Source organism: Dipodomys merriami, unplaced genomic scaffold, assembly GCF_024711535.1.
Source record: "Dipodomys merriami isolate MVZ:Mamm:240054 unplaced genomic scaffold, mDipMer1.0.p SCAF_20, whole genome shotgun sequence".
Taxonomy (NCBI): domain Eukaryota; kingdom Metazoa; phylum Chordata; class Mammalia; order Rodentia; family Heteromyidae; genus Dipodomys; species Dipodomys merriami.
This window is the reverse complement of record NW_027203382.1, coordinates 8,211,592-8,224,906: the sequence shown is the minus strand read 5'-3', so window position 1 is coordinate 8,224,906 and position 13,315 is coordinate 8,211,592. Positions and strand designations below refer to the sequence as shown.

The 13,315-nt window shown below is 40.0% G+C and overlaps 1 protein-coding gene across 1 annotated transcript in view; it reads right to left on the bottom strand.

Annotated features, from left to right (window-relative positions):
- Pcsk1 (proprotein convertase subtilisin/kexin type 1) overlaps positions 1-11,534 on the bottom strand; it is a 43,303-nt gene extending 31,769 nt beyond the window's left edge. Inside the window, exons 1-3 of the mRNA XM_070031041.1 lie at positions 11,201-11,534; positions 7,720-7,824; positions 2,267-2,377 (exon numbers count right to left, since the gene is read on the bottom strand). Coding sequence (XP_069887142.1) covers positions 2,267-2,377; positions 7,720-7,824; positions 11,201-11,380 — 396 coding nt within the window. The 5' untranslated portion in view covers positions 11,381-11,534. The remainder of the gene's footprint in view (positions 1-2,266; positions 2,378-7,719; positions 7,825-11,200) is intronic.
- Positions 11,535-13,315: the final 1,781 nt, after the last annotated feature.

The following is a 13,315-nucleotide window of genomic DNA, read 5'->3' as shown; positions in this document are numbered from 1 at the left end:
AGTAACTTAGGGAGTAAGCTTTCCTTTACAGTTAATATTTCCCTTTCAGTTAATTTTTCTGATGCTCATAATGTGTGAGTCTATGGGAGAAGAGCTGATCAACAAGATGACACAGAAATAAACACATTTCTAAGAACATGAGAGATGTAGTTGAAGAGTACCAGGTACCCAGTGAGGGAGTCAATTTTTTAAAAAAATTGGAACAGTATATATCGCATCCCAGCTATTTAAGAGATAGAGTTAGAAAGGATGATAGTTTGAGGCCTGCCTAAGCAAAAAGTTAGCAAGACTCTCATTTTAATTAGTAAGGTTAGTGTGGTGACATGAGCCTATTATCCCAGCTATACATGAAGCATAGGTAGAAAGTGCACTGTTTAGGACAGTCCTGAGCAAAAACACAAGACTTTATTTTTTTAAAAAAACAAAAGCAAAAATGGCTAAGGCAGTGGTTAGAGTAGTAGAGTTCCTGCTAGCAAGCATATGGTCCTGAGTTCAAACCCAAGGAACACACACACACACACACACACACACACACACACACACACACAAACACACACACACACACACACACACACACACACACACACACACACACACACACACACATGAATTTCTAAGAAATAAAAATCATCTGGCCTTAGCTTCTCAGGAGGCTGAGATCTGAGGATTATAGTTCAAAGCCAATCCCAGGCAGGAAAGTCTGTGAGACACTTATCTCCAATTAACCACCAAAAAAAAGGTTGGAAGTGGAGCTGTGACTCAAGAGGTACAGTGCTAACTTTGATCAAGAAAAGCTCAAGAGTTCAAGTGCCAGAATTAGCACACACACACACACACACACACACACACACACACACACACACACACAAACACATAGATATGCATGCTTATAAACATGAAAGTGGCACAAATAGACTATTCCCTTGTTGAAGTTTTCAATTACAAAGTGGGAGAAGGCAGGGCAAGAATTTACCAGGCTGGTATAAAGATGATCACAGGAGGTTGGAATGACACACTTTCTGTTGTCTAAAGCTAGAGAAGAACGCTTTTAAAAAAGTATGAGTGTAGTTGCTAAGAACATGGCCACTGCAAGGTCCTCACTACAACTAGTAATGTGATTTAAGTGAATTATTCAACTTGCCAATGTATTTTTTCTTTATCTGTTAAATGAGCATAATTACAGTATTTACAACGTAAGAGTCATAAACACTAAAGAGTTAGTTCATATTGAATACTTGGTATACAATTTGGCACATGGTAAATGCACAACAGGTGTTAGCTAATAGCTAGCTTAAGAGATTGGAAGGAAACAGACTCTAGTTCATTCCATTATTCAACAAGGTATCTAAACCTTAGTTTATGGTTGTCATGAAAAATTATCTTTTGTAATACTCCAGTCAACAAATCCTTCTATTAACATGTATAAAGGCTTAGCATTAAAACAGAAGAGAAATAACTTTTAGTCAAGCAGCAATAGTTGCAGTTTTTAACTCAAGGCCCACATATTAAGATTTTGGTAAATATCTTAAAGGTAGAATGGTTTGCAAGCACAGACTTTAGCAAATACACTTTCCTAGAGCTTCTTTCATTTTAAAGGTAAATTTTTCTAGTGGTTCCTTCCTTCAGCTTTACTCATAGAATTTCACCTGAACTGTCTAAGAGCTCTCTACTTTGCTGTTTATATATCTAATCATGTTAACTGTGTTCTCAGAGTACTTGGAATAAATTTAGAATAAATCTAAGAATAAATCTAAGAATAAATTGAGCCAGGATCCGGTAGCTCATGCCTATAATTCCAGCTACTCAGGAGGTTGAGATCTGAAGATCGCAGTTCAGAGCCAGCCTGGGCAGGAATGCCCATGAAATTCTTATCTCCAATAAACTACCAGAAAACTGGAAGTAGTGCTGTGGCTTAAGTGGTAGAACGCTTGCCTTTAGCTGCGTAGCTGAGGGACAGTGCCCAGCACCCTGACCCACCCCCCACCAAAAGAATAAATTTAGGCAAAAGTGATATTAAGACAAATAGTTTTTGAAACCTCTAACCAAGCAATACATGATTCTTCTACACAAGTCCCAGAAAAACTTGAGACAAAGCATAACAAAGAAAGATCTGTTTTAGTCATCTCACCAAAAACAGAAGATCCAAATAGGAAAGGTCCCTTTACATGCATAGATAGGATACGTATACATAAATGCATAAATAGATAGAACCAATAGATGATTGTGTAGATAATGCAGGTCTCACAGTCTTTCTGTAAATACTTACCAAGTACCATTGTTGATTCCACATTGGATCATTGAAGAGATTTAGAGCTGAGTCTCTTAAAGTTGAACGTTTGCTTCTTTCTTTTTCATACTGTTGTTCAGCCCATATCACCTACAAGGATTTTTATACCAAGAAAATCAAAGGTAAATCAATCACGTCTGTTCAATCACATCTATGTCTCCACAACCCTTCCAGTCAAGATTCAGGCAATTCCACTGTGTGTTTGCTTGACCACAGATCAAATGGGCAGCCTAGTGAGAAGAAGAGATTTCCCACTGAGGAGACAAACATTTTCTCCATTACAGTAAAGTATATCTCTAGGGTGAGAAGTAGTCAGTGAAAGGATGATTTGCACAAATTATTTACATTGCAACTGCAGTGTAAGTAAAAGTTCTGCCTGCTTTTATCAGAAAATGGAGCATAATACCCATCTTTATACTAAGTTCCAGGGTAGCTGAAAATATGACCATTTTCATAGAATGAGTCAACAAGCTAAAAGTGAAGAGACTGCTGTTACAGAGCTCTTGCAGCTTACTTTTGCTTTATGTAAAAGGTAGAAATTGCAAATGTTACACAACATAAGACTGGCACTCTGTCTTTGTGAATTTAAACTCTGGCTCCTCTGTGCTTCACCTCTTGCCTTACAGTATTGAATGTATTTGAGAGAGACAGATTTAGGGTGATCAATGAACATTACTGACCAGGCACACTCACCATTAATTTAGTCTCATATATTATGCAGAGAGATATGACATTATAAAAACTACCTGGCCCACACTTATGGCATAATCCTATTATATTCAAGGCCGTGAGAGAATGTGGGGCTGCTTTGTAGTTATAATCATTATACTAATGCTATACTCTTATTCTGCTGAGCAACATTACTATTTCCTGTTCTAAACATGGCTTTTTTGTTGTATATATGGTGAGGTGGGATATTGTTAATGTTAGAGTCTTCACAAATAAATGAGTCATGTTCACAAATAAAAAATGAAAATAATTTGCAGCTGAAGGATAAAAATCATCCACTAAGCCTGTCCTGAATTTTCATTTAGAAAACATACTGCCTGAGATGCTGGAGGGGATGTGGACAGAAAGGAACCTTACTTCATTGTTGGTGGGAATGTAAACTTGTTCAACCACTTTGGAAAGCAGTATGGAGGTTCCTCAAAAGACTTCACATAGAACTCCCCTAAGACCCAGCAATCCCACTTTTGGGCATTTACCCAAATGTTTACAAACAAGACCACACTAAAGCTACCAGCACAACAATGTTTATTGCAGCATTATTTACCATAGCTAAGATATGGAACCAACCCAGATGCCCCTCAGTAGATGAATGGATCAAGAAAATGTGGTATATATACACAATGGAATTCTATGCCTCCATCAGAAAGAATGACATTGCCCCATTTGTTAGGAAATGGAAAGGCTTGGAAAAAATTATATTAAGTGAAGTAAGCCAGGCCCAAAGAAACATAGATCCCATGGTTTCCCTTATTTGCAATATCTAGTATATGCATGAGTCAAGTGGAAAAGGTCAGATAATGTGATGTCAGGAAAATGAACTCTTAGGTATGTATTTTAATGTGTTTTTTCTTTCATGCATGTGTTTCTAACGCATTTATAAGATTATCTCTTTGTTGCTTTGTATGTCCCTCCCCCACAGTATAACCCCTGCTTTCATTATATTTGATGTCAGTATAACTTGAGGAGATGGGGAAAAACCAGTTGTTTAAGGATACAGGTGGACCTGTTGCAACAATGAGAAGTACAAGTTGTCATGTCCAAAACGAGCTTTACAACGTCGGTGCGGGGGTTGGGGGGGGAATGGGGGGGAAGGAGAAGGATTGGGATTGGGGGGGAGGGGGGAGGCTGGGAAGGGACGTGAAGGGTAAACAAAAGGAGGAGGCTGCAATGCTTGGTAAGAAATGTATGCATTATCCTGTCCATGTAATTGTAACCCCTCTGTACAGTATGTTCACAAATAAAATAAAATTAAAAAAAAAAGAAAACATACTGCCTGTATATTATAAACACAGTGAGGGACTTGAGAGCTAGAAATTAGTCACTATAATTTATTTTTAAAGTGCTTGTGTTTTCAGGCTTAATTGTTTTGGCCTAAAATACCACAATGCTTGGAAGACACAGTCTGCTATCTAAGTTGGTCTTTGGAAGCTGGCTGCTAGGGAGCAAGTACTAATCTTTGAGTGTGAAGATCATTTAATTTTGGTGATCTCATTAGTTTATAAAGAGAGACTGTTGCTGCATTTCACAAGGCCGACTAAAAGAATATTATTGAAAATAATATTAAATATTTCATATTGAAAATATGAAAATCGAGAGCAATTTTTTAAAATGGAATATAAGAAGAGGTACTTTGCCAGCTGATCAGGTAAACATTCAATTATAAGAAAAGGAGTTGTGATTAATGTCATTAACTCAGAATTGCATATTAATCATGAGAAGAGAGGCATAAATGGAATAGAAAAAAAAACTGTCACTGCTTTCTTATTAGGAGTATAATAGGTATTGCATACTTACTTGTAAATAATACTTTTGACCTGGAAAGAACACTAAAGATCATTTGATCTAGTCTTCCACCATAAGCTCTATGGCTCTGATAGGTTTTCTAAAGTACAATTATTCTGAAACAATCTTTTCATAGGATTATATTAACTCCTTTTTAATAAAATTATCTTGAGGAACGAAATCTTAGCTTTGTAAATTATGCCTTAGGCTTCCCCTCAAAGTTAATTATGAAGGAGACAACAGATGAGTAGAATTGGTCCATCTCTATATTTTCATGAATTGAGTAGGAATAGCAGGTATACTCTATACTTTGTCCAATTTATCTTATGAAGATGAGTTTTACTTGTGCACAAATGTTGAGTGTATATTTACATAAAGGAAGAAATCTGTCTCCTGCCTTGTCCAAGAATAAAGACTAGTCACATTGTTGGAAAGCTTTTTAGAGTTTACAATGAGCTATCTGACTATGGGTGGGTAAGATATGAGGTCACTAGACAGGACAAGTTTTTTTTTTTAATTTTATTTTATTTTATTTGTGAACATACTGTACAGAGGAGTTACAATTACGTGGGCAGGATAATGCGTACATTTCTTACCAAGCATTGCAGCCTCCTCCTTTGTTTACTCTTCACATCCCTTCCCAGCCTCCCCCCTCCCCCCAATCCCAATCCTTCTCCTTCCCCCCTCCCCCCCCCCCCCCCCCCCCGCACCGACGTTGTAAAGCTCGTTTTGGACATGACAACTTGTACTTCTCATTGTTGCAACAGGTCCACCTGTATCCTTAAACAACTGGTTTTTCCCCATCTCCTCCACAAGTTATACTGACATCAAATATAGTGAAAGCAGGGGTTATACTGTGGGGGAGGGGCATACAAAGCAATAGACAGGACAAATTTTAAAGTAAAGTGAGCCTAACTTGTTTCCCAAATCTAGTCATAATTTTGCTTAAAAAATCAAACAGGATCTTTGGGCTCCTCTCCTAAGAATATCCTCCTTTGGTATCATTGGGTGTATGTTTAGCATCCTGTATAATTTATCATGTCCACGTGTACTTTTTTTGTATTTTACTATCCAGTATGTTCACTTATAGATTTATAGGAACATTCTATTTACAACAAATAAGGGAAAACATACAGCCTATGTTTATTTGGGTCTAGCTTACTTCGCTTAATATATTTTTTCCAAGTCTTTCCATTTTCTTACAAAAGGTACAATGTCATTCTACCTGGTGGGAGTATAGAATTCCATTGTGTATGTATAAAACATTTCCTTGATCTTTTCATCTGCTGAGGGGCAGTTGGGCCTTTTCTATATCTTGTCTATTGTAACAATACTGCAATGAACATGTTTATGATGGTGGCTTTAGTGTGGCCTTATTTATGTTGTATTGGATAAATGCCCAGGAGTGGAATTGAGAGGATCACAAAGGCTCAACAGCTATGTGCATATGATCATGTGCAATAATGTTTATCGAAATGAACTCCAAGAAATGGAAACAAAAGGTTTCCTGTTATTTTGCTCTTGTTTTTGTTGTTGTTAATTTTCTCCTGTGTCACTGTTTTTGTTTTCTGTTCTTTTTGTCTGGTATGTAAGTTTGTTTAGGGGAGAGTAAGGAGGAACACAGAGAAAGAGTGAACAAATGCAGCAGTGATACTAAGTTGAAAACGAACTATACAACTAGTGAATGAGGTATCAGGAAGGAAATCCTAGGAGAAAATGTGGGAAAAGACGACACTGTTTAAAAACAAAAGTAGTCCTTGCCTGACTTATGTAACTGTAACCTATCTGTATGTCACCTTTACAATATAATTTTTTTAAAAATCAAACAAGAAAACTAGCAATCCGTGAATATGAGCTATAGGTTTGCTGTCCATGGTCCTGATATGAGAGGGGTTGGTGCTTGTAAAAAAATTGAATTCTATAATTTTGCTGGCCTCATATTTCATCTTTTATTTTTTAAAATTCAGTTGGTTTTGGAACAAATAAATCTGAAAATTTATTTCACAGACCTCATGAATTCCATGTACTATCAACTATCCTATCAACTTTCTATCACTTAAATTTTTTTCCAAAGCAGGACATTGTTTCTCTTGCTATAATTCTCGAGTGTGTCCTAAACAACAGATTATGTATACAGATATCAAGACAACTAGGATGAATTTTTCCCAATATGTCACAGTCTTGAGAAATGGAAACTTTGTATATGCAAATTTCAACATTAATAATGTAGACATTTTTTTGTTTGTATGTTTGCTGTCCTTAAAAATAGACTTCACAAATTCAATAGGTGTATCAGATATGAATTCATAGTTTCCCCACCCTATTTATTTTCATTTCAACATTTCCAGCTATTTTCTACTAATGAATTGGTATACACAATAAAGAAAGATGATAAGGTTTGGAACAAACAAGACTATACTTAGGGACACTGATATCTTATAAAGACATTTATTTCTTTCTCATAAACACTAGTAAGTAGAAATGATGGAAACATCTTTAATTACAATGAAATGGTGAAAACAAAGCTCATGTGTTTTTTTTATCATCATTGCATTGATTTAAAGTTCCTTATACTTACCATATATACAATAAAAAGTTGTTAATTGGTTGTATTTTCAAAATTTTTCAATTGGTGCTTCTACGTGATTTTCAATATTCCAAATTCAAAATTTATATAAATAGATAACAGATTATATGTAATTACAGTGCATACATATATAATTAATTTTGTTGGTTCAATCAAAACTTATTACTAGTATGCAATATAACCTTATGGAAAGAGACTAGAAATACTACAGATAAAAAAATTATGATTAAAATAAAAAAAGAATCACATTTGCTTGCAACATACATTTTGTCTTACTGGAAATCACAAAGAAAGCAGATTGTCACTAAGTTGAGAACAAATGCGCAACACTTACACGATCATCATCAGCTAATCTCTTAGTGATATGAACAGCACTTCTTCGAGACCTTTGGGGATGGCTTTTATGTTTAAATAAGTAGTGGTTTTCAAGTGATCCAATCTATAAAAAAAATCAAAATCAAAATCTGCTTTCCAAATGAGTATGTGCAGACAATTTCAAAACCAAGTAACAGAGAGACAGGAAACCTTTATTCAGACCATTCCTGGTTCCTGGTTCCTTGAAGGCAACTTTTTTCTTCATGTAGAAGGCAGCATTATAGGTTTAGACAGGACGACAGGACCTTAAAGATATTATTGCTTGGGCTCACAGTATGTATGGGAACTACTGATACATCTGATTCATACATATTAGAACTAACTTTGATAAATGTGTGTATGTGTCTGAGAAGTTATTCTATTTGAAGATCGTTCCCCCAAAATATCTATGCAACCAAATGTATTTTGTCCATACAGTTTTGAAAAGCAAGCAAACTTCTTTGATACTATCTGTAGTTGGCACTACATTTTGCTAAAACAAACATTGTTAATATAAATTATAGTCATTGCCGGGTGCCGGTGGCTTACGCCTGTAATCCTAGCTACTCAGGAGGCTGAGATCTGAGGATCATGGTTCAAAGTCAGCCGGGGCAAGAAAGTCCGTGAGACTCTTATCTCCAATAAACCACTTTAAAACCGGAAGTGGTGCTGTGGCTCAAGTGGTAGAGCACTCGCCTTGAGCTGAAGAGCTGAGGGACAGCGCCTAAGCCCAGAGTTCAAGCCCCACAACCGACCAAAAAAAATTATAGTCATTGAATCCATAATAATAAACATTAAAAGCTATTATTGGTGTTCTTTTGATTTTCCAGTAATTCAAGGTTCTCAAGAAATAGTATGCTATGTTTAAGACAGGTGTTCTACTAGATTGTACACATTTTTTCCTGGATGGTCATTAACACCTAGGGTTCATTTATAAATGTAACTATTCTTTCAAACTAATGCGCCTTTACATAAAACAGTACCCAATTTGAAGCTACAGCCTCTTATAGATGCCCTGCATATTTTAAGTTAAGAAAAAAAGAAAAAACCTGACACTTCTTTCCAAAGAAATGTGGTGGTTCCCATCACCTGGAATTTTTTGATAAGGATGATTAGTCCGTGCTATAAGACTGATCTTAGGCAATGAATCTGATATGAGCTGTAAATAGATTTGGAAGAGAAAAGAAAAAAGATCACTTAGCTCTGTTTCTGTTGCCAGCTGCTTTTGCTCCTTGCCACTACCTTAGTTTTATCTTGAGATCATAATATTTTAGGGTAGTAACACTAAATTAGTATCATTTTAAGCAGTGCTAAGCCAAGAGGGAAGGCGGAAACATGAAATCATTCATTCACATATAATTATTTTTAAAATCTTTGTTAATAATGTATTTTAACTCGAAATGACTACAAGGAAGACAACATTGCAAATCGTATGTTAACATAGATGATGAATTATTTTAAACTATTGTCATGACTATGCCATTTCTATTCCACAGAGTATATCGACAAAGCTGACTTAATACCTTTTATTTCTGGACTTATGTTTATTTATTTTGAAAGGGAATTTTCATATTGAATGATCCGGGTTTGAATGTGTGTCTGTGGTTAATAGGTGAGAAAGGGAGATTTATTTTATCGTTCTCTCCCAATCTCCTTCTATAAATTCACCAAGCTGTCCAAGGGCTAAATTTTACATTTTTACCCTCATAAAATATATAGGATATCCATGATGCTTGTAGTACCCACTAATAGAGTTTCTGTCTGCTACTCACCTTCTCATTTGGATTCCAAACTCCCAATTGCATAGCTACTGGACTTATTACTAAGGTACTTGAGTTTTCTCTGTTCCTTCCCACCCACACGCCACCCCACCCATGCTGTTTTCTATGACTAGAGTGCCTTCTCCAACCTCATTATTCCTTCCTGGCAACCTCTGCTTCTTTTTTCCTAACCCCTGTGCGGATGTTTCCTTCGTTTCTTTCCTTCAGTCAAAAGATACCGTATTGAGATTCCAAGCTCAGCTTCTCTTACTAGACAAATTACATTTGGTTACCACCATTTGTTTCTAAGCCAGTCTCCGTTCCTAACACAGGGTCCGGCACAGGGCCCGCTACAAATGCGAAAGGCTAGGTCTGCTACTAGGGACGCTGGGAAATCAGTCTGGGTATTGACTGTCCTGCCTGGCTTTTCAAAGACAGCTTGGCTCACAAAGTTGGAGAACTAAGCCGCTAGCGAGAGAAGGCGTTTTCCCCCCGGCGGATTCAAGCTAAGGAATCGCCGACGCCTACGCGGGCCGATTACTCATCCATGACTTCAGCATCTCAATCACCACCTCCAGAAAAGAAAACGCGCCAAAATGTTTTACAACTCCCTCCTCCCCCGCTGCAAGGCAGACTAACTTTCAAGGCGGGCGAGGGGGGGGGGTGGGGGTGAGGGGCTGTGGGGGCGGGGAGAAGGCTGGATGAAGCATCAAAGAAAAGGAAAGATCCAGATTAGAATTCACCCTCCCCGGGATCCCCAGGGAACCGTTCGACCAAGCAGGCTAGCTCTTAAAAGCCCTTGGACTCCCCTTGGCAGCTATTAACCCAGCCCCCACCCCCTTCCCCAATTTAGACAGGCAACAGTTTCTCTGTTAATCTGGGACGTCTAGGGAAACGATTACGCACCAGCCTAGGAACAAGAAACACGGAGATCCTTTTCCCCCTAGGGGTCGGTTCACAGCTCAGCCTGGCAGGGGCATTGACCAAACCAAGTTACGGAGCTGCCACTTCCCAAGTTCCCAGGGAAGGATTCTGGGCTCCCTGAGTGGCAAAAGAGAGGTTCCCGCGTCTTCCAGTCACCTCCTTTCCCGCCAGCTTCCCCAGACACTCCTCTGCTCTCTAATTTCCGACTCGCTAGTCCCAGCAGCTGGCGCGCTCTCCGCACCCTGGGTGCCCCCGCCCCGCTACACTGCGGGCGGGCATCCCCCGCGCCCCCAGCCTGCTGGCCCCTCACATCAGGACTTGCATCTGATGCTGCCATATTGAAAAGAATGGAACGGCCGGCTCCTGACGCAGCCCTCCCGAGTCCCGGCGAAACTGAGCGCACCGCCTCTCCCAGGGGCGCCCGAGAGCCTGGTGCATCTCAAGTTCCCTGAACCAGCGTGGAGGGATTTCCCCCCCGCCCCTCTTCTTCTTTCTTCTTCCTAGCCGCGCAAGAATGAATTTCAATTCTGGAGCGGACAATAGTTAGAATAAGCTGTCCGCAGCTGCAGCTGCTTCCTTCTGCTTGGCTCAGACCAAGCCACCCAGAAGATCACGCAAGCCCTCTCCCTTTAAAAGCGCGCCAGGGGCGAAAACTAAACGGCCACACTGTCACACCGTGCAAGACAGTGTAACCTAGGGCTCCACTCGGGACACCGTGGACCGGTCCCACCCGTTCCCTCGGGTCCCAGAAAGTTTCTTGGAAGTGTCAACTCTTACCTGACCCAAAAGGTCATAGCCCAGTTCCTCGGCGATGGCCGCAGCTGCCTCCGGCCCCCCGGGGATCTCTGCCGCCCATTCATTAACAAACTGCCTCCTGGCTGTGACTCCGCTCAGTGCACAGCAAGCGCCCAAGAAGGCGAACACCATCCACTGCCCAGTCCAGGCTCTTCCCTCCATGGCTCAGTCACTCGCGCCCAAGTGGGAAGGAGAGCAGGAAAAGAAGCAGTAAGAGGAGAAAGAACCAGGCAGACTCGATCTTCCCAGCCTCGGGCTCCGGAACCCCTCCTAGCTCCTGATTGCTCTGGGAAGAGCTAGGAGGCGCGTGAGGAGAGCAGAGTATGGGCGGCGGCGAGCGCTCACTGAAGCGCTGCGGTCTCGCGGCTGAGTGGAGCCCCAGCCCTTCCCAGCCAGAATGGAAATGAGTGTTTACACGTCAAATCGACGAAAGCCATCTCTTGACGTCAGATCTACCTGGACTGAGATCTGGATGGTATTCCCAGCGGGGTGGAGAAGCTGCTAAAATAAGCAGCCAGGGATCAAGAAAAGGAAGGAACTGTTTGCTGGGATCAGTGAAATCTGATGTGTGCCCATGAATATTGTCGCTACGAGAAACATCTTCACTTCTCAAAGACAAGTGTTTGTATTTGAATGCAACTACCCAAGAGCTAAAGGCTAGAAGTGGAGCACTTTTTGTCTCTTCCATCCATTTTCTTTATATTATCTCGAGTGCATGGGGGCGGGGCATGGATGTAGGATTGTTTTAATGTTCCTTTGGGTATGTACCAGCAACTGTCATTAAAAAAAAAAAAGCTGTTAGAGCTTTCAGATCAGAGAGCGTCTGGAAGGGCTAAGAGCAGTCACTACCCCAATTTGGCTTTAAATCACATAAGAAAATGGGCATTTCCCCAAGACAAGGTTAAAGCAATACTGTTTAAAATACATCTTTAATCACTCAAGTCACCGTAGTTCACAAGTTCCTTCTTTCTCTCCTGTTTCTAAACCTTAATGAAACATTATTTAAAAGTCTTTTCCAGAGATCAAAGAACCCAGTACCACCACCATTACAGAGCTTAATCAGAACAATAATTAATCCCATGATTGTTCAAACAGGAAATTATTTTTAATTGACAAGGACACTTAGGGCCCTAAAGGCTGTTGTATTGAATCAGAGAGAAAACACGCATTAGGTTTCATGAACCTTGAACTTTCCGTTTCTACCCCTTAGAGCTTTTCATTTTGGTGTTTAATAGAAACTGTGCCACTACTATGCCATGAAATGCATAATGTGTCTTTGTGAAGGACTGTTCTGATGAAAAGAAAGGAACACTTAAATGAATTCCCTACCCCGCCCAACCCCTTAAGAGAATTATATTCGGGGTCTATCATGACAAAGCCTCTTCAAATAGTGAGGATTGAACCTGGCAGGAGACACGCTCAAACGTGTAATATTCAGCACCGGGATCTGGACAGCGCCACCGCTGCTGGGCTTGCTCTCTCTTCTGAGCACCAAAAAGCTGGGCTGTTCTGCAGCTGGCCAGCTCCAAGCTGTTTCGCTTTTGACCTGTGTGGCTCCTTTCCTTTAAACAGCAAAACGGGAAAATGGCCGGAAGGGGGTGTGTGGTTAGGTTCATGATTGTGACTATTTGCATCTTGTTCTCTGGAATGAGTTGGACTCAGCTCAAAAGTAAAATTGCAGGGAGGAGAAAGGGAGCCTGCCAGTGTATTTCCTCTGGCTAGGGGAAATTTCTGATTTTTATAGTTCCAAGTGCCTGGGCAGTAATCTAATCTAGGGAGGTGGAGGGGGCGAAGCAAACCGGAAAGGACAGAAGAAGAAAAGAAATGTTCTGACAATTTCTTTAAACACATCTTTACACAAATACCAAAGTTTATAAGACACCTGATAATTGAGATGCTGTGGAATGGGCCCAGATGGATAGCTGTACCCTCTGTTCTGTAAATCCACACGTGAGAGTTAATGATCCAGTGAGCTGTCTTTTTTCTTCATGTCTTACAGAGTTGTTGCCTCAGGCTCTTGAGACCGCTTCATTCTGACAGCAGATAGATGCTAACAGCGCACTAGCAAAGCAAGAGAAACCTGTGACAAATATTCAA